The sequence below is a fragment of the Macrosteles quadrilineatus genome, unplaced genomic scaffold (assembly GCF_028750875.1).
Source record: "Macrosteles quadrilineatus isolate MER2022 unplaced genomic scaffold, UCM_ALF_1.0 Scaffold_1__1_contigs__length_201487025, whole genome shotgun sequence".
NCBI lineage: Eukaryota > Metazoa > Arthropoda > Insecta > Hemiptera > Cicadellidae > Macrosteles > Macrosteles quadrilineatus.
Window position 1 is genome coordinate 78,766,049 of NW_026542594.1, and position 20,566 is coordinate 78,786,614.

General features: G+C 36.4%; 2 protein-coding genes across 3 annotated transcripts in view; one reads left to right on the plus strand and one right to left on the minus strand.

Moving 5' to 3' along the window:
* Positions 1 to 3,361: 3,361 nt before the first annotated feature.
* LOC128998190 (uncharacterized) lies at positions 3,362 to 4,508 on the minus strand. Its single transcript, XM_054424211.1, has 2 exons — positions 4,494 to 4,508; positions 3,362 to 3,835 (listed from the first exon to the last, which is right to left on the minus strand). The coding sequence occupies exons 1-2, from the start codon at positions 4,506 to 4,508 to the stop codon at positions 3,362 to 3,364; spliced, it is 489 nt and encodes a 162-aa protein (XP_054280186.1).
* A 362-nt stretch (positions 4,509 to 4,870) lies between these two features.
* The window catches only part of LOC128983645 (protein doublesex-like), a 59,080-nt gene continuing 43,384 nt past the window's right edge, over positions 4,871 to 20,566 (plus strand). Inside the window, exons 1-2 of one of the 2 annotated variants that reach the window (XM_054403017.1) lie at positions 4,871 to 5,281; positions 10,639 to 10,888. In XM_054403017.1, coding sequence (XP_054258992.1) covers positions 5,078 to 5,281; positions 10,639 to 10,888 — 454 coding nt within the window. In that variant the 5' untranslated portion in view covers positions 4,871 to 5,077. The remainder of the gene's footprint in view (positions 5,282 to 10,638; positions 10,889 to 20,566) is intronic. The other variant, XM_054403018.1, reaches the window with a different exon arrangement.

Below are 20,566 nucleotides of genomic sequence, written 5' to 3' on the forward strand. Positions count from 1 at the left end.
ATAACGTCGTATAAGAAAAACTAATTTTCCAAGTTTGATCATAAAAAATCTATAAACAAGCAAACTACAACAGTTAACTTATTAATAAGAATAGCATGGGAGTCTTAAATTTACAATTTACAAATTTAAATATGCAAATGTTGTTTATGTTTACTAAAAAGATGGCGATTATTTGTCACGATTCGAATACTAACCGAATGGGTTTTCAAAAGGAGATGGAGCAAGTTATTTAAGTAATATTAATTCGTAACAACCACTTGTTTATATTACGGTATTAGCATATACAGTAGTATTTTTTCGTTTTAGGCTGGAATGAAAGAAAACTTCCTCTGTTTAAGATCCTGGAGTAAAGCCATGTGTTTCTATCAGCATATTTAGATTGTCTTTGCAAACAGTTGTAATTCAGTGGTTTAGCGACAGCTTACTCAAAACCAAACTCATTCAGTTTCGTTTATCAAATCGATTGAATACTGATTTTAGTCTTTACCTGGATGAAACTGAAGTTCTCCCTACACCGAATGTCAAGTTCCTTGGATTGACCTTAGTCGAGAGACATAATTTTTAATGGGTCGCCGGAATTGTACCCCCCTGGAATTGTACCCCCCATTGATTGTCGACGTCATTTTGACGTCACGCCTAGGGGGATACAATTCCACCCCGTACACTTTGATTTTAACATAATCTAATATATTTAATGTGGGCAAGTGATCAGTGAACCGGATGATTGTATTACAAATTAAAAAGAGCAGGAGATGTACGGCCCGGATTTGTACCCTCTGGAATTGTACCCCCCGGAATTGTACCCCCTGCCAACATCAAATTATTTATGGACGGTGTGGAATTGTACCTCCTGGAATTGTACCCCCCATCTGATAACCAAATGTGTACGAGGTGGAATTGTACCCCCTCCCCCTATAAGTAACATCTTCAAACGACTTTCAATAAACTTAAGTGGTATCATCTATCTATCTATATATTAACTAGCTGACCCGGCGAACTTCGTATCGCCTAAGTTATAGGTTTCCCCTAAGACAGACCGATGGAAAGAAAGTAACGTTACGTTTAATTTTCAAGATGATCTCGTTCGCATCGCTCAATCACGTCCTGGTTGAAGTTCGTTCGCTACGCTCACTCACCTTTGGGTTGGAGCTCGTTCGCTACGCTCACTCACCTTTAGGTTGGAGCTCGTTCGCTGCGCTCACTTGCCTTCAGGTTAGCTCGTTCGCTACGCTCACTCGCCTCCAAGTTAAAGTTCGTTCGCTACGCTCACTCACCTTTTGGTTGCAAATTAGCTGTTGTCATAAATGTAAAAGAAATAATAGTGCTGCACCCTGTTGGTAATCCTTGTAACTTTAATGCTATTGAACATCATAGAACAGAACCAACTTGTTTAATTGAAACAGCTGTTAAGATTCATTAATTCCATTTCTCATAAGGTTAACATGGGAAACTCGAGAGCCACTGGGGCGGAGCCCTTTTAAGAATTTCGAAACGGGAAATAGTTTACGTCCGATTCGCATACCTACAGAATTTACACACCAAATTTCATAACGATCGGTGAAGTCGTTCCGGAGGAGTTTGCAGACAAACACTGTGACACGAGAATTTTATATATTAGAAGAAGATAGACAAGCATGTTTCTTTAAAACTTTTTTTCTCAGCTCGTGTGCATCACAGGGAAAATCTACGCATACCTCTAGAAAGATATTTTCCTGTAGAAGTGCAGAATCCTTTTAAAAATTAAAAAAAGCTCAAATATAAGCACATAAAATTAATTTGAAATTTTGAAAATTTAACATGGGCTTTATGGGTTGCCATGCTGGTAACGAAATAACAACGAAATATAAACAGAAAATCAAAACAAATGGAAGAAATTCCAATCACATGTTTTATTTACAGTGTGGGATGAAAATAGAGTAGCCTGGACCTTTAAATTCCATCACCACCAACAGACTGCGCTGATCTAAATGACTAAATTTCTGTCGAATACACAATGGTGTTTACCAAGTCAAACTGTTTGAATGAGATATAGCAACTGTTATGACCCATCAACTTTGTCAGCAACAAAATATAAGGTAGAAAATAAAATTTAAGACATGCTTTCGGTGAATGGCTCACACAACTACATGTTTTATAATTATAATAAAAAAATAGTGACAGCTGGTCCATATAGTCTACCTCAGTATCCAATACTCCAATACGTGTACGTTACATGTTTTTGGTCGAGTTTTCGACCACTACTAGTTAAAATTAAATAGTAGTGAATGCCTTCTAAAGTGAAATATGTTGGATCGATTTTTAAGCATATAAATAACATTAATCCATTTGAATTCTTTCTTCAGCTACTAAAACATAAACGTGTTTCACCGATATTGGCTTTGGAAATCAGACGTAACTTGGCAATGTGATAAGATAAAATCACACTCGTGTGATTCACCTATAATTTCCAACCTAAATACTGTTTTGATTTTACGTGATAATCACAATAGATAAGCTCCTAAACATAATATTCAAAACTAGGGCGCCGATGGTGATTAAACAATTTTTTACTAGCCTAAAGGAATAAAGCTTTTAGTTAAAGATTTGACACACTACTAAGACCAACATTGGATTTAACTTATTTTTATTTTGAGTTTACTTAGTTTTCAGTTTGAATTCAACATCACATATTATTAAGGTATTACAATCAAGTCCATTATAATTTCAGTGCATGAAGAGGTCTGAGTCAAATTGTGGGGGGTAGAATTCCAGGGGGGTACAATTCCGGATCGTACACTATCTTCTGCGGACACGAGGGGGTACAATTCCAAGGGTGTAAAATTCCGGTTCTATAAGAAAGACTAGACTGACGGGGGTACAATTCCACCCCGTACACTGACCAAATAAGCGTGAGTTTTAACGGGGGGGTACAATTCCGGCCCGTACAGTATTTTAGATGCCAGTGGATTTAATCGAACCACTCGTGCATAACAATATTAAAGTTCTATGAGGGGGGTAAAATTCCACCCCGTACACGCCGTTTTGGTCGAGAAAATGAGACGTCATCGTGACGTCACTAACCAGCAGGGGTACAATTCCAGGGGGGTACAATTCCGCCACCCCATTTTCATGACCATTTCAAACACATTTCAAAGAAACTTAGTTGTGGTATTTTTATTTTGCGTCACCTCAAGAACAACGAAAATCTGGAGATATAAATGATTTATCCTGGAAGTCGTGCGCCAAAAATATGATAATGAAATAGAAATAAAATTCTTATATTTCCTGTATTTTATTTGTCATTGATAATTTTGTAACCTTGGTCTGACCTTTGACCACTCGTGCATTGCATATAGCTCTTGCAAAATGTTTGATGCTCTGCTCAGAAGTTGAGTTGATTAAGTTCATTTTGAGCTGTGAGAATCGCTTGAATGTTAACAGGGAGACGACGTAGCCAGAGTGCTCGAAGAATGTTGTCCTGTAGTTGGGCTGGACCAATCAGAGTACGTAGGTGGCGTAAGAACTGCGATGGCTTGCGATCTCCGATATCTTCATCACTGATCAACTGGCGAACGCATTCTTCTTCACTAGTAGACAGTCTTTCTATAAGCTTCGAACGAAGTACCGCGTAACGATTCGTTGCAGGCGGATTTGTGATGATGTCCTCTACTTCCACTGCGTAACGTGTTTCAAGCTGAGAAACGACGTAGTGGAACCGAGTGTCATCGCTTGTGATGCCTGAGATGGCGAACTGGGAATCTACCTGAGCAAACCATAGACTTGGTCGATCGGCCCAGAATGGTGGAAGCTTTACTGCAACTCGATTCACTGATACATTACCAGGGTCGTTGCGTTGCTGAACGTTGGGGGAAAGTTCATTTTGTTGCTCTCGTAGATTCGCCAATTGAGCTTAGATTTCTTCTAGCGACATTGGTAATATTGATGAAGGAATGTCGTGCTGCTTGTTGTCGTTGTTCTGGGTCACCAATATATAGCGATGTTTAGTCTATATGAAACAATATCACCACTATATGAACGAGTATCTTGATAAAAGTTTTATTTACAAATGAATGATGAAGTGTGTCAAATCATAACATAGTCAAAACTAAACATTTTAACAAAAGCCAGCAACAGTTGTTAAATAATAATTATTAAAATAAAGTATAGACTAAAGGCAACACAGATGTGGCTAAGTTGACGCCACAAGCTTGCTAAGTTTTCCAACTGATAGATTTGTAGACCTACAACATACTTTACTATCAAGACCCGGCTATCGCAGCGAAAGATAATGTTGCAGCGGCTTCGTTGTGGGTTGATAACCACGATAACGAATGAAAATAAGTTGTATTTTATAACAAACAAACGACAAACTTATTAAAGATTTAACCTATATTGTACAACATAGTGAGTGGGTAATGATTTAGGCTGCAAACAAGTTGAACAATTTTACTTTTAAGAAAACCTTGTTGATTGGTTGTGGACTTTTATTATATCTTCAACATTCTTTACTTTACCGAGTCCAATGGCATGATAAAGTAAAATTGAGTAGTTTTATTGTTTTATTTATTTAAAACGCCGAATGTAAGTAGTATAAAGTGTTTATTTTTGTCCTAGAGATAAGCCCAAATCCATGATATGTACTGTAGATAAATTATTATGTTTTAATTGTTATTGACATTGTCAGAAAGGCGCAAACTACGGCGTGAAGGCTATACTACTCGTATGACGAGGAGCGGCAGAGTCTAGGAGGGCGGCGCGGTGCGGCGGCGGCGGCGGCGTCGGTGCAGCGTTTATTGCAACGTGACGTCACAGTGGGCCGTGCAACGAGATCACGTGACTGAAGGAGGAGGGTTTTGCGATTTTTAAAGTCTATCGGAGTGACAGTTTGATGTTTACGACCAGTCTCGCCGGGGGAAGTCGTAAACCGGAGTCGCAGTTGGCGAGTCCGCCACACGGCGCGCCACCACCGCCCCTCCACCGCTGCACAGTGCACTCACTCTGATGCGCTTAACGGTTCACTCAGTAGTGCAAGTGCAGTCGACGACTCGACAATTGTAATCAGTTATCAGTTATCAGCGTGCTGTGCGAGTGCGAGCCGATGGGAGGCAACAACAACTACACGGAACTGGACCTCTCGTCTCACGGGCATAGTCACCCCGGTGGACAGAACTCTCGTACAGCACCCAACTGCGCTCGCTGTAGGAACCATGAGATCATTGTGCAGCTCAAGGGCCACAAGCGCTACTGCAAGTACATGCACTGCAAGTGTGACAAATGCATACTCACCGCCGAGCGACAAAAGGTAAGCCTCAACCACAGCGTACACTAAGAACTAACATTAGGCCTACGTTTTATAAAGTAGTATAGTTGTCTATTAACAAGTTTGTCTGTACCGCGAATCAAAAGTTTTCAGATGAACTGTATTTTGAATGTTCGCGCGACGCGGAAGTTATTGCGCAGGCCCACGGTGACACGAACAGCCGAAACTTTGATTGTTGCTTTAACAATGAACATTCCGAACAAAAGTTAATAGTCGTATGCCACTATATTGTAAGAATAATAATACAAATTTACCATCATACTCGAGTTATTAACATATACAATTAAAAAATTATCGACTTTTTAGTATATGTGACTAAGATTTACTGTACAATACTGAATAAATGCCAATTCTTAATTTTGTTTGGTCAACAATTAATTTAAGTCTGACTGTGGTCTAATACAGCAATAGTGATGTAAAATATTTTTTTCGATATTTCTTAGATATGAAATGAATCACGAAACGAACTTATTCGTAATGTTATTGGTTTTGATGGTAAACATGTCGACAGGTAGGTCTATATTATTGCATTCCCAAATAACTACAAGAAACAATCCTTTATAAAATATAAAATAAGTTCAATTTTAAATTTTATTTTATCAGTGATTTTAAATCAAAAGTAATCTGTCATGTCATTTAGCTTCTGTGAACTTCCATAATGGGCAATGTCTATGTTATAAGTGTGTTCAAATTATTTACAATTATGATTTGGCATATTAGAAATGCATAAAGTTTTACTGAGTGTAAAGGTTTATTTTATTCGTCATTTAAATAAATGTGTGTATGTATGTATGTACTATATATTGTGGGCCCTATAACAATTGTTGTAGACAAGTTGGCGTCCTGTTTTAAATTATTTTTGAAGTGCCAAAAATGTAATAGTTAAATCAAAACAAAATTCTTATTTCCTGTATTTAAATTGTCATTTAAAAGTTTGGTCTGCCCTGTGACCGCTCGTCGTTTACTATTGTTGGGCCCGGCGAGTGGTGATATCAAGTGTTTTTTTACGTAGACTATTTAAAAATATATATTATAATTTGCCTACGGAGTAAGATACTTGGTAAACGTTTTAAAAACAACTAAATTGTCAATTTGATAAATATATGATAACAAAATAACTACCGTAAATAGTTATAAAAACATTGTGCAACGTTTATGATCAGTTTCTTGAACTAGTGTTTATTAATGTATTACATCGCAGTTGATTGTAGTCGTTCACGATTATATCCTGCACATACTTTCTATAACACTAGCCATCAACGATGTTTTAGCGTATAGAAGACAATCAATTACAGCCGGTCCGGTAGTTTATATGACCAGAGATCCAATAAAAAAGTATTGAACAGTATTTTGTCATGTCACTAGAAAAATATCGTGTTATGGACATTTTTAATAGTTTACGTTTTGAAACAACTATCTCAAAATGTCTTCGTAAAGGATAATTAATCAGCTCACATTGTTTTAGAAACAAATACGTTGCTACGACGAAAAGAAACTTCGTTAATAGGCATTTTAGTTTAACAAGAGTTTTATTTGTAACTCACACCAGCTGCATTTAGCTGATAATAATTCATATTATTAAACATTTCATATAAAAAATGCATCATCATTGTTGGTTTTTAAATTATTGGGAAGGAAATGTGGATATTTTCTGTAGACATGATTAAACAAAGAATTGAATATGTTTGTTGTCATTAAAAAATACATAACAAAACATTTAAATTTCAAGATAAGGCTTGAAAAGACGAACTCTTTTAGGCCGGGGCCACACGACGCGGATCATCCGCGCGGACGATCCGCGCAAATGATCCGCGTGGTCCGACAACACATTGAATCAAATGAGAGTGGCCACACGGGGCGATCCTAAGCCGCCTGGGCGGATTGTCCGCGTCATGTCGCGGATTGTCCGCGCGATCATAAGCCGCGTTGGAGGGGATGACACACGTAGTCTTATGAGAGTGGCCACACGATACGGATTGTCCGCGCGGTTGGAGCTCATTTTTAAGCATTTGTAGTTGTTTTTTTGAGTTTGTGCTTGTGCGTTTCGGTTTATAGGTGTCGATACAGACAAATTAATAGAACTTGTTAAAGACAATTTGGGATTTATCATGTTGTTTTTCACGTTGTACATTTCTCATGAGTGTATCTTCCTTAGTTATATGTGGTCAAAGCAATTTCAGTAGCTCGTCAAACGATGCTATCTACATGCGATAGTAACAAAAAAAAACTCCGAACTATGGTTTCGCATGTGCTCGTAAAAGGTTTGGAACACAAATGGTTTATCAGTTATGAAAGGATGGACCCAATGATTTCGGTTAACCTTAGGCTCTAGCTCACCACACGCTTCTAATGCACAAACTAACATAAGTGTTTCGTCCATGACTACAACGAGAACGAGTGAATTTAACCATTTTCTAATCTTACAGTACTTGTACTACGTAGGCTGGGAAACCTCAACCCTAAGTGTGGCCGGGACATCGTCGCGCGGCTTATGATCGTACGATCATAAGCCGCGCGGACGATCCGCCACGTGTGGCCCCGGCCTTAGTGATTTTCCCCACATAATAAGCTATAACAGTAGGTCTCATGGTATGACCTGAACACGGGACCGATTTACTTTCGTTTTGACGTCCCCAGAGGCCAATAAAACCAGCCGTTCATATTTATATCAATATTATGTCCTTTGGCACGATAACTAGATTAAAAATTGTCCGATTTAAAGGGCCTCAAAACATAGACTTTTCCAAATGGTAGACAATTTTATAAAGGTCAAATCCAATAATTTAGTATCTTGAAGAGTTTTGTTCAATTAATGGTTATAGAGAATATTAAAAAATTGCGAATTTAAAGTGTCCATGCTTGCGGCGAATAAGCAAAATTTGGTAGTTTGAATGTTGTATATGATGGATAACATATTGATCAAACTCGACAAATCTATTTATACTAAACAATCAAGATTTTACTTAAAAAAACCACACTTTATTACCTTCCCTGTAGCCAAACCTAAGTAGCTACTCGTTAGTCGTTAAACCCAGTTAAACCTAACGTTATTAAATTGTGAATAAATTTGAGATATGGGAAAATTTAAGTGACAATTTAATGATGATGGAAATAATCTAGTCTGCAGGTTTAATGAGGTGGGGGTATTTATTCATGCTACAAATATTTGAACAAAATTGCCTCTAATGTTTTCCCAAAAAGAGTAATATTGACATAATATTTCTTGTAATTTGTAATCAACATAATTAAATGATGTTGTCCTATTTAAATAACATTATATTTCATGTCTACTTAAGTTTGCTGCTACAAGGAAGAATAAAGTGTTTTTGTTATAGGCCTATGTTATTAGTATACTTTGAAATAAATAAAGTTGCCGAATTTGATAATAATAAACAAACCAACTCAGGAGCTTTTTTCCCATAAAAATAATAAGGTAAGCCTACTTCAAATGTACAGTTTTTTTTATCTTATCCGTAACCTTAAATACTACAACAATGCTCCAATATATGTGAGCGTCCATGAACACGATAGCTCTAGTAATTATTGTCTGATTTTGACGAATTTGGCTTGAACGTGTAGTGCGGGATAAATTGATGATTTCGCGAACCAGCGAGATCGCGGCCATGAGAACGGGAAGTTGTGGAGTTCTGAAAATAAAAAAAACAATTTTTTTACAACCATCGTGTAGAGCCTAAAAAATTCGAAAAAAAACTGTACATTTAAAATGTCTATGTTATTCTTATAACAATTAAATTGTTGTAGGTTGAATTGAATTCACTTAATCTGCAGGTTTGCTGCAGCGGTATTTTACATTTGCTGTTTTTTACATCCTTTTAGTGTATCTGTACTCTGTACTTTATCTGTATATCTGTATTTTAGTACTATTACAATGTTATTGTACATAACTATTTTTGTAACGTTTCCATTTTCATACAAATTCAAAAGTATAATCTAGGTTTGTACTCCTAGATTGTACATTGTTCTAAATTTGTACTTCGTGTTGTTCTTGGCTAGACAGTTCATGCTTCGAATTAGTTTTCATCGACATGATTTGGTGAGATAAAATGTTTGAAACCTCTTGTTACACATTTATAACATCCTAAAGGACTTATAGGACGTAGTGACGTTGAAAATGCAGTTTCACAGCTTTACTTTAAAATTTCATTTGTAAAACTTTATCCTGTACCATAATATTGAGGTAGGGGTTTAAATGAACTTTTATCTTAATCTGGACAAAGTAGTGACTATTTTTATAAAGCAACAAATTCCTTCAATTTATCCATCAAAACTATAATTTTTATAACCGTTATTTGAAAATTGTCAATGGCGGTATTTCTTCTGGGCTAAAAAAGCTATACCAGGGAAGCTTGTGTAGTGGACGATTTTACCGACAACGGATCGCAGCTTGATGTCACATAGTATATTTTAGAAGTATTTCAGTTTTGTTGTTCGAAGCCATTAAATCCATTTGTAATACCTATTTACCTTTTAAATATTACAATGTTCTAAGACAGTTATTTAGATACTAATTTATAAGGACAATCTGGCTGTGTTTAAAAAATCAACTGAAGCATCAGCTGTCAAATTACATTTCAAATTGAACTAGGTATTATAAAGAAAGTTGGTCAGCATCACTGGCTCTTGAACTCTAGAACTAATTAAGCGCAAGGAGGCGAAGCCCTAAATGAAATCACCATTTTCGTTACCATTCGTAACTCCGTTTGATCATAATCTTAAAATAAAATGACACGTTAATGGTACAAATCTGTTAAGTAGGGCGGCTGGAAAAGGGATGTAACAGGGAAAATCTTGATTGTATCAAGTATGGACACTATGTTTATTCTTGGATCTTAAAAAAATACGAGGTATGAATTAATTCAAAGATTTTGTGGAAAAATCAATTTTAAAATACTACGCGTGATTCCCGGTATCAGTCAGTGTCTCGAATGCTCCAAACTAAAGAGGTTATAATTAACATAAAAGAGCGTTGTTACCAATGCAATATAGAGTATACGAAGTATTCATCTATATTTGACCTTCGTTATTGAAAGAAAGTAACTAAAATTGTGATTATGTTAGTAGTAAGCAATCCACTTTGTTGTCATTAGCCTACTGACCGATTCATTGACGTAGGTTGCCGACGCCGACACACCAGGGACATTGTGTAGTCATCTCATTAGACAACTATAACTATTTAAAAACTGAAGACGAACAAATGTATGCAACCTATTATATTTTTCAAGATTTGCTAGTTTTTGCAAATGTCCCTTTTGTAGCAAATTTACCAACTGTTTACAACAATCTTTACAATTTCCACATTTTGACGTTGTGTTGCGTAGGTGATGGCGAAGCAGACAGCCATACGCAGGGCCCAGGAGCAAGACAGAGATAGGTTGAATAAGGGTCTACCAGTGCCTGGACGTGAAGTCACTCCTCCATCTACCACAGTCACAGTACACGACAATGAAGTCTGCTCGCCCGCCCCCGCCTCGACCACCGCGGCGACCATAGCCTCCGCCGCCGCAGTCAACTCCGCTCCCTCTACACCGCGACGGATCACCACTCCGCCACCCAGGCGACAACACAATGGTGAGTAGCATGTAGTAATAGTTTTGTGTTAAATTATTGAACCATTTAAATCTGGAAAGTGTGATCCTTGATTTTGACACCGTCTGTCTATTGGCATGTCAGTTTTCGACCATTCAGCTAAAATATTATCAGAGCATCGCAATAGTTACTCGTGAAGCGAGCGCAATGATTTTGAGCACGAAAATCCAGCTACCGTACGAAATTGAGCAAAGCACTGAAGTGGCAATAATGGGTTCCCTAATCCTTTGGTGATTTCGAGCAAATGGTCCTCCTAGAACTCTTTTGGATGATTAAACAGAGGGAGATGAGAAAAAACATTAAAATAAAACTAGCCTCTACTACATTTTTTTCCTGGCCTTGTGGCTTACACACTTGACAAGTCAACAAATTTATTCCTGAGTCTCTAAGTTGTTGCAGTTTATCATCAATAAACCTTTTGCGCACCAGGTGGTCCTTCGTTTGCTTAGTTTCTTATTTGCGCATTAATCGTATGTATGTTTCACATAGCACACTTATGAAGATAACAATGTTTGGTTGAAGTGACGTACAACCCATAGTCTAATGCGCTTGAAAACTTTCGCATCCTATGGGCTGGCCGAGAAATTTCCAAACTTGTCAATAGTGCAATTTTCTAACATTGTTAAGGAGACGTTTTGGTGAAAATTGAATCAGGCAAATGGAAATGCAGTGTGCAGGTTTGCTGCGTCGGGAGTATTTTATGTTATTACCCTTTCTGCAAAAATACATCTAAAAGATAATCCTCATAAAACTCACGATAACAGCCTAGGTTGATACGGAAACGGTTATAGAATCTAACTTATTTCATTAATAAATAATATATTTTATCAATGACTTATTCCATATCAAATATTATTCCAGTATTAAATTTGTTCAAATCAACTGTGTGGGATTGTTAATTTCCATTATATTTGTCTTTTGAATTTACGGTTGCTAGCAGAGTGACAAGGGGTTGCATATCTTAGCAATTAGAACAGATGCATTGTCCTCCCAGCCCTGTATGTTCCTTGCTCAAAATCACCACAGGATTAGAGATCCCATTACTGCCGCTTCAGTGATTGCTCGAAATCAGTGCACCGTGTGAAGCAATCGTCCTTTAGACAAAATAACATTATTTTAGCGTTTTGCTAGAATTGTAATTGGTATTTTTTCGGCGACCCTAATACACAATATACCACATACATTTAATACATTTAATACCACAGCAACTAAGCGAAACTCAATTTGTCTGTTTGAAACAGGTCATATTTACCCCCATTAGCATTAGAGTACTGTTAGCAGAATAAAATGTAACAAGCCATAACACCCTTTTGGAATTTAACTTCCTTGAGAAGACCATAGACCTACTAAAGCCACAAGCCGCTCCGAGTCAAGCCAAAGCCCAAAAGAGTGACGAGCTAATCATAATTTACAGCAACGGGTCTATAAAGTCCTGGTCTGATTGGGGTGTGAAATAACTCTAAAACCAATAAAGAAGCTGATCAATACGCTTCTTGCAACTGCCTCATCTTAACGATGGGACCAACTGCATCATCTAGTCCCGCGACCGTCACACTCTTCAACTTTTGTAGATTGTCTCCTTCCTCCTCAAGTAAAGTATGTAAAACGTAAAAAATGTCAACACAATTTTTCAATTCTATTGTGAACCGGTTTCTATTGTTTATATTCAACTTCTGCTGGTATCCAAACATTAGTTTTCTATGTCATAAAACTGACAATGATAACAAGAAATAACAAAACTGTACATGTGAACATAATTTGCCGTGAAATGACTTAAATATAAAACATGTAAATCATTACCACTTACTAAAATAGAGCGTTCTTAAATCCTCTATTACCTTTGATCATCCGGTATATCTATTCTGCCGAAATTTACATAACAATTATGGGCAACCTATTTTTCACCACCTTGATGCATGCAGTGTATTTCAAACACATAATACGATAACGTTGTACCCGGACCCTAAAGTGGAAGAAACTCTGATTGCATAGATATAGTATAAGAATTAATTTATTTACTGTTTTTATTCGTCCGACTACGACATTCGTTATGTAGCTTGTAGTGAACGTTGGCGTTGCTTGTGAGATAACCAGCTGGTCTAGGCGTGATGCAGTAGCATATATCGTTCATGTAGAAGCCTAGTGATGGTCCGGCCACCGCCATGTTCATGTTGCCGTTGTTGGGATAGGTCCTGGACCTGTCGTGAAAGTGAGCAAGTCTGAAGGCCGAAGTTTGACCGCTCTCCGCCCTCCTTCTCTCCACTCCTCTACACCGGTACATGGACGTTGGACGAGTCTAGCCAGGCGCTTCATTTGCCAATTTGAATAAATTACGTGCGGCAATCACGTCCAGCTGGAAACCAAGTCTAATCATTAAGTTTAATTAATGCATCGGGGTGTAGATCGAACGGTATTTGACAGACGGACAGATTGACGTTGAGTGCAAAGGACAAAACCACTTTACTTAAACCTCGGTAATCCTTGGCTTTAACATATTGACGCATTTTTACATACTTTTTGCAAAAACGTGTTTCATTCGAGGTGATTTTCAAACACAATTATTTCCCCGTGAGCGGAATAATAATTTATTTTAAAATTATTATTGATGGTGGTTTTCGGTACGTCTAATTATTTATTTCTTTATTTAATCATCATAAGGCCGATAAAACGACAGGCTTTCCGTACGCGGAGGCTCGTCTTGAAAGTAACACAACTTGTGATATTTCGCGTCTAGTTGTTAATTTGTTGCATAAGTAAGCTGTACTTGAGTCGGGCACGTCATTACTAGAGATAAGATATTAATTATTGCACAGAATGCAAACTTATCAAGCAATTCATTATTACGATACCACATACACCTTATCGCTATCTCAGACATTAGAATAATACTGGCAGTTTTATTCCATTCTACAGTCTTTGTTCAAGAACTCGTTGAGAAAGATTAATATTTTTAAGTAATTCTGACAAATTAATGCCTAAATGCATTAATGTGTTCTCTATTTCGTATTACCAGCATTAGAAGGCCGTATCATGAAATATCCTTACATCAGATACAAATATAAAAAATAGATGCTGTCATTAATTTAAAAAATAAATTTTCAAATTATGCTACAGTTTGTGACGTCTAGCTGTTTTAAGATTTTAATAAATCTAGAGGACCCATGCTTCTCCGCAGCTTTAAAGTAAATATAATATCCGAGAAATAATCAAATTTATGATTTTTACATCTGCAAGTAAAAAATGGAGGAATTGGTTTAGTTGATCCTACCGCTCAGGGAAAAGCATTGTTCCGAGCTTCAAATAAATGCTGTAAATTCATCATAGACTCTCTAAAAACTAAGAGGAAAATAAGCATGCAAGAACATGAAGAACATTTGGTTATCTCAAAAAAGGACTTGAAAGAGGAGAGAAGATTAGAAGAAGAAAACATTTTGAAATCGACTATTCAAAATCTTCCTCTAAAACAACAAAAAATTATCTTGCGAGGAGCAAATACTAAAGCGAAACACAGTAGATGGCTGTCATGTATTCCATAAAAAAAAAACTCAATTTAGATCTTTCTCCACTGGAGTTCAGAGATGCTCTTGCACTAATATATGGGAAAACTCCAATACACCTCCCCTCTTCATGTGATGGCTGTGGCAAAAACTTCAGTATGGAACATGCCCTCAACTGTCGCACAGGTGGGATGATAATAAGAAGACATAATGAGGTAAGGGATACTCTTGGAAGCTTGATGGAGCTAGCATGGGAAAACTGTGTTCGAGAACCAATGATCTCTGAGCAAGGGTCATTGGATGCTGCAGCACTAAATGCAGACTTGGCTTGTAGGGGTGTATGGGAGGTTCAGACGGAAGCATTATTCGATGTACGTGTCGTTGACACTGATGCTCCATCGTACTTGAACATCCCATACGAAAAAGTTCTGGAGAATGCAGAAAGAGAGAAGAAGAAAAAATATTTGACAATAACAGAAACAAGAAATGCTTCTTCCACCCCAATAGTCACGTCTGTGGACGGAATGCTAGGCAAAGAATTTCAGACCTTGCTCAGAGCAATGGCAGAATGGCGCACATGAAAAGAGCCCAAAAACTCAGGCAGACGCTTGAAAAGCGCCCGGACCTCCAAGGTCCCACCCATGACGGTGCGAAAAGAGCCCTGGCTCTTTCTAGAACTTTCACAACGTCTCTTCAAAGGAGAAGAACCAATAACACAGTTGAAATACATGAAATTATTTACAATATTAAAAGATTCACTGTTAAAAGATACATTAATAAAAAATATATTATTCAAAGATATTTACATTAAGATATAGTCTGTTTACCTAACCTAACCTAACCTAACTTACCTAACCTAACTTAACCTAACCTAGCCTAACCCAACCAAACACAACACTATTTACTAAAACACTACTATATATACACACAATTTATAGTCAGCGTCCTCCTCCTCAGGTACCTGTGGAGACCCGGGCTCTTTCCATGCTTAAGATTAGTGAACCTTTTTTGGGATTAAAATTTCGGGCTCTTTTCATGTGCTCCGTGGCAGAACGCCTCACAGAAAAATGGAAGAAACCTTACAGTTTAGTGATGAACTGGATAAGGGTGAAAACCATCTGTGCGACGTTAAGGGCCAGCAGCATGTGTCTCAGGAGGACAAGAAAGAAGTGGAGGACCCTTAGAGAGTTCGAAGATGGGGCTGGAGTACCAGCTTTTTATTAATCTAAATAGAAAAAGTTTTATTTTTCCATGTCAAAAAATTTAAATAAAGATTGCTTGTTTGTCTTTTTTGATTGAGTAATACAGTATCTTGAACGTAGCTGATTCAAACGATCAACAGCACAACAGCTCAAATTATAGCCTACAAGTTACTGATTATTTAGAGTCTAAAACATATAAAAAACATGAAGAATACTGGAGCTATTGATTTTTAATCACAGAAAAAACCTTATGAAAAATAATTTGTATGTTGGTTGTTCACCTTGCGTTTGCTTTAAACTCGTCAGATTTGAATACCGTATATAATAGTTTAATGAAAGCCGGTATTTCACTAAGGGTTCTTAGACAAAAATTTATAGGATTAGATAATTATAACTGGTGAAATACATCTTAAATTGAAATTAGAAATCGAACATGAATCAATTTTTTTTGTCAGGTAATACAGTAGGTAAATGTAAAAGAAGCTCTGGATGATAGGTGATTTTTCTTGTCACATCCGAAGATCTTTGGAACTCTTTCAACGATGGTGATTGAATTACTACAGAATAGTAACCAGAAACACAATTTCCGTAAAAATCATCTAACTTGAGTGTCCATGGATGGGAAAGTTGCTCCATTATTTGTACAACTTTCTTAAATTTACAATCAATAGTAATTTCAATGATCTTAATACTAATATCGCATTTTACACCCATACTTTATTTGGCTTCGTCAGAAACGGAACACTTTGGTTTAAATGCTTTTTAGTTAGCTCTAGCTGACTTGAAACGAATTGCAGCTTAATCGTATGGATTCCAAACCAATGGGTAAAACTCAAAATTCTTTGCACCTCTTCTGCAGCTTACAGAATGCAGATATGCATCCACACTAGTGATACCGCAGTTAGTACGTACAATACAACACAAACATATTTCCTCAATAAAATCCACGAGTGATGGAGTCTATTTCAGTCGAAGCCCAACAATGAACAGTTAAGGTCGCGTTTCGCAACAAACGGACTTGTAATTGCAAATTCGCTTCCTGCTCGCTTCTTGAGACCGTAGCGGGTGTCCCGGTGAGAATGTTGACACAGGCAGAGAGTTTGGGATGAGACATGCTAAGTTATTTAATCTATACTGTAGTAATCAAAGTCAACAGTAAGTTCTAGTGCACACATTTACAATTCCTATAAGTTTAGTTGTCTTCGTGAATTTTTAAGCGACTTGAACAGTAACAGTCTTTCTCTTTAATATTAAAAGAAAATATTGATCAAATTTAAACTCGGTCCCTTAGTTTAATAGATTATTTTATTTGATAGACACACAAAATCACTGCGAAAAAAAGGTTTTTGTAAGTGTAAATGCATATGTTTTACTTGAACGTAACCCGTTTTACTTAGTGGCTAGTTAGTTATATGAGAGCATTTATTGCTTGGAACTCCAACTATAGTTCGGCCGCTTAGAAAACGACCTGCGCGCTAATGCTAAACCAATGCTGGAGGAGGTCGCTTTCTAAGCGGCCGAACTATAGTTATCAGTTTATTAATTAATAATCCCAATCCATCTCTGTTTGTAGTGAAAGGGTTTACTGATCTTGCAAAACTAGTAAAATTCTACATTTATAATACGGTTTTTCGGTATTCTGTATGTTTCATTTGCAGAGTACATCAAAATGATTTGTATAACGAATTTTTTTAATAACGAAAAAGTTTTGTTAAGTATTTAGTAAAGTTGGCCACCAATAGTTGAATCCGCCAGGGTTCTGCTACTCCTTGGTATATTGTATGTTAGAAGTACGTGGCACATGGTCATCCTTGTTTACATTCATACATCAGGCAAATTTACAAATCTTGATGCACACGTTAACTGGGGGAGGGGTTCGGTAGTGATTAAATACTAACACTATAAGGGAATGTTGCAGAAGTGACTATTGACAAATACACGTGGATAAAGAATTACCGGTACTACCGGAGCGTATACACTTAGGTTGGGTCTTTTATATACGCTATGGGCGAATGTTTAAGTGGTCATTATTTTCGTGGTGGCTTTTACTGTATACGGGGTGAGGGATTGTTTTTAATGTTGATATGTATAACTAGGAGCAAGTGAGAAACAATAGCCTAGTTCAAATATATCCTAGAATTATTTCTGTGTATTTTGCATCATAGACAATAATTTATACAGCGTAAGTGAACGAGTGTCATGGACAAATCAAGTCCAATTGCCTACGGTTGGTAGTACAGTATTCATAAATCTGCCTACTTTATGAGGCCAAGTAGGTTTTCCAGCAGAGCAGTAAGTATTTTACTTAACTGGTCATTTCTTCAACTCCCTTAATGAGGCAAGGCTCCTGACAAAGAGCGCTGTGTCTCTCATTGGATCTCTTTCTCTATCTCTTACACACATAAACAATCCCTGTGTCCTTCTACTGGGAACTTTAAGTCAATTATGTCGGGTCAAAATGTCAAATCATAAATCTGTCTTCGACCAGTAAAGATTTGTTTGTATTCGAGTCAATGGTCTGCAGCCATGCTATAAAACAGACCTCATTAGCGAATTAGTTCAAAACTCTGTGTTTTATGGTTCATAAAATTAGTTTAAGTATTAATTTTAAAAGTTATGGAGATCTAAGGAGGATTCTGTTCACATTATCCGGCATACCTTACACCTACGTCACTCCTGTGTTCATGTATACACCCTGCAATCAAGTTGAAGAGCCTTTAATCTTTACCAATCTCGTACCCGTAAAGTTATACAGTATACACTGTAGTATAGTTTTGGCAATGTGTACTAAATCCGCATACTGTATCATTTTACAGTAACCAGAAGCCGTATAGTCCAGTCATATTAGAGTTTTTGGTGTAAAATAATTCCCTAAGTGGTGAAACTTTGCACATGTGTAGTACTATTACCTAAGGGAGTATGTTTTATCTATTGTAGTACCCAGTAACAACATATCAAAAATCAACATTCATGCATGCTATGCATATTGGAAAATGGCGGCCAATTTTCACTTGTTTGCCCATATTTCACTAACCGTTGGAAATACAGAAATCTCGTTCATACAAAAGTTCAAGAACACACAAAAATACATCTTTTACTCATTTACATATTTGTCCTATTTATAATTGTGTAGTCATTTTAAATCAAAATTTCTCCATTACCTAAAAAAAACTCTTATAAGTGTACAACTTGGTACGTATATTGAGTTTTACTTCCGGAATAACATACTAAAAGTCCTCGAAAAAAACTTGTGCTACGGCCACCATCTTGGAAAATGGCATCCAAAAACCAGTTTTCCCCTATTACTCAAAAACTATTCATCCTATAAAAAACATTAACGGTAAAAAATGTTCACCAATGAAAGAGCTACAACTTTTGTATTTAGAATATTTCGATATAATTAACCGTTTAACCATAAAATGCAATATTTGGAAAATAAATTAGAAAACTCGTAAAAAACATAATTGCAATTTAAAAGAGTTTTAAATAAACTATTTAAAAATCAATTTTATTATTTGTATTTAATAATTGGAATTTTATGAACAGTTTCATACCATTAACAAAACTTTTCATTTCCATTTATATTTGCTGTGGCATTTTAAATGGTATACTGTTGGTGCTTTCGTTGATAGACTACCATAATAATCCCATACTGAGTTCATTATGGTACAAGGATGGGATTTGGTATGTATATTTCATTTACCTAGTGGAACAACATGGCAAAAGCCCTCGCAAAAACACCTATGCATTGGCAATTATCTTAGTAAATGAATATTGAAATTTACAAAAGGATTAAGACATTAGGGTGTTTTTAAAAGAATGTCGGGATTTCAAAGGGTTGTTATAATAGGGTTGTTATAGATAATTAAATGATTTAAACGTCAAATTGAAGGGAAAAGAATAAGGGGTTTTTTATCATTATTTGATACAATTCGGAATGATTTAATGAAGTTCTGGTTTTCATTAATCTTATATTAGCATAAAACTGGCAAAGTCTGTACGCTTTAAGGCGATCGGCGGGTTAATCTGATACCTTATTCAATATTTTTCGGCACAACGACTCCGCTTTTGGACGCCATTTTCCAAGATGGCGGCCGTAGCATAAGTTTTTTTTCGAGGACTTTTAGTATGTTATTCCGGAAGTAAAACTCAATAAACGTACCAAGTTTTACACTTATAAGAGTTTTTTTAGGTAATTTCTCAAATATGACTAGACTATAACAGTTATTGAGAAAATGTTAAATTAATATATTTTTTAACATTAATTTAGTTTGATGTATAGTATAGTAGTAGTTAGATATATAGTAGTATTATTGTATAGTAGTTAGATATATATGTCCGTGAACACGATAACTCGAGTAATTTTTGTCCGATTTTGATGAAATTTGGCTTGAAGGTGTATGGTAACCTTGAATGAGTGTAGCTGTACCTTGAATGAGTTCGAAAACTAGCATGATCGGACCATGGCAACAGGGTTTTATGGGGGCTTTAATGAGGTAAAAATTGGGTTTTCTCATATTGATCCTCAAAAAACGGAATTTTCCAATATCTCTCTAATCCATTTTGAAGAGCTTAGAAAACAAATAATTTAGTATGTTACAGTTTTTTGTACACTTATTGGTTACGGACGGAAAAAATTCAAAATCCCTATGTTATTCTTATGGGGAATATTATAAACTGTCGCAGTTTGCTTGTTTATGGATATATTTTGATCAAACTTGGTAAATTTATTAATTTTTTAGCAAGCTATTAATATTATACCAAACACACACTTTATAACCCTCCCTGTAGCAGTAAACTTAGGCACTCGTTAAACCTAATGTAATTCAAATCAGGAAAATGGAAATTTGCTAGGCTGCAGGTTTACTGCGGCGGTGGTATTTTACAATAGCTATGTATATTTTAATCTATACTTTTTCATAGCTAAACCTTGCTGTTAAGGGATTTTTCTTCCAGCAGGG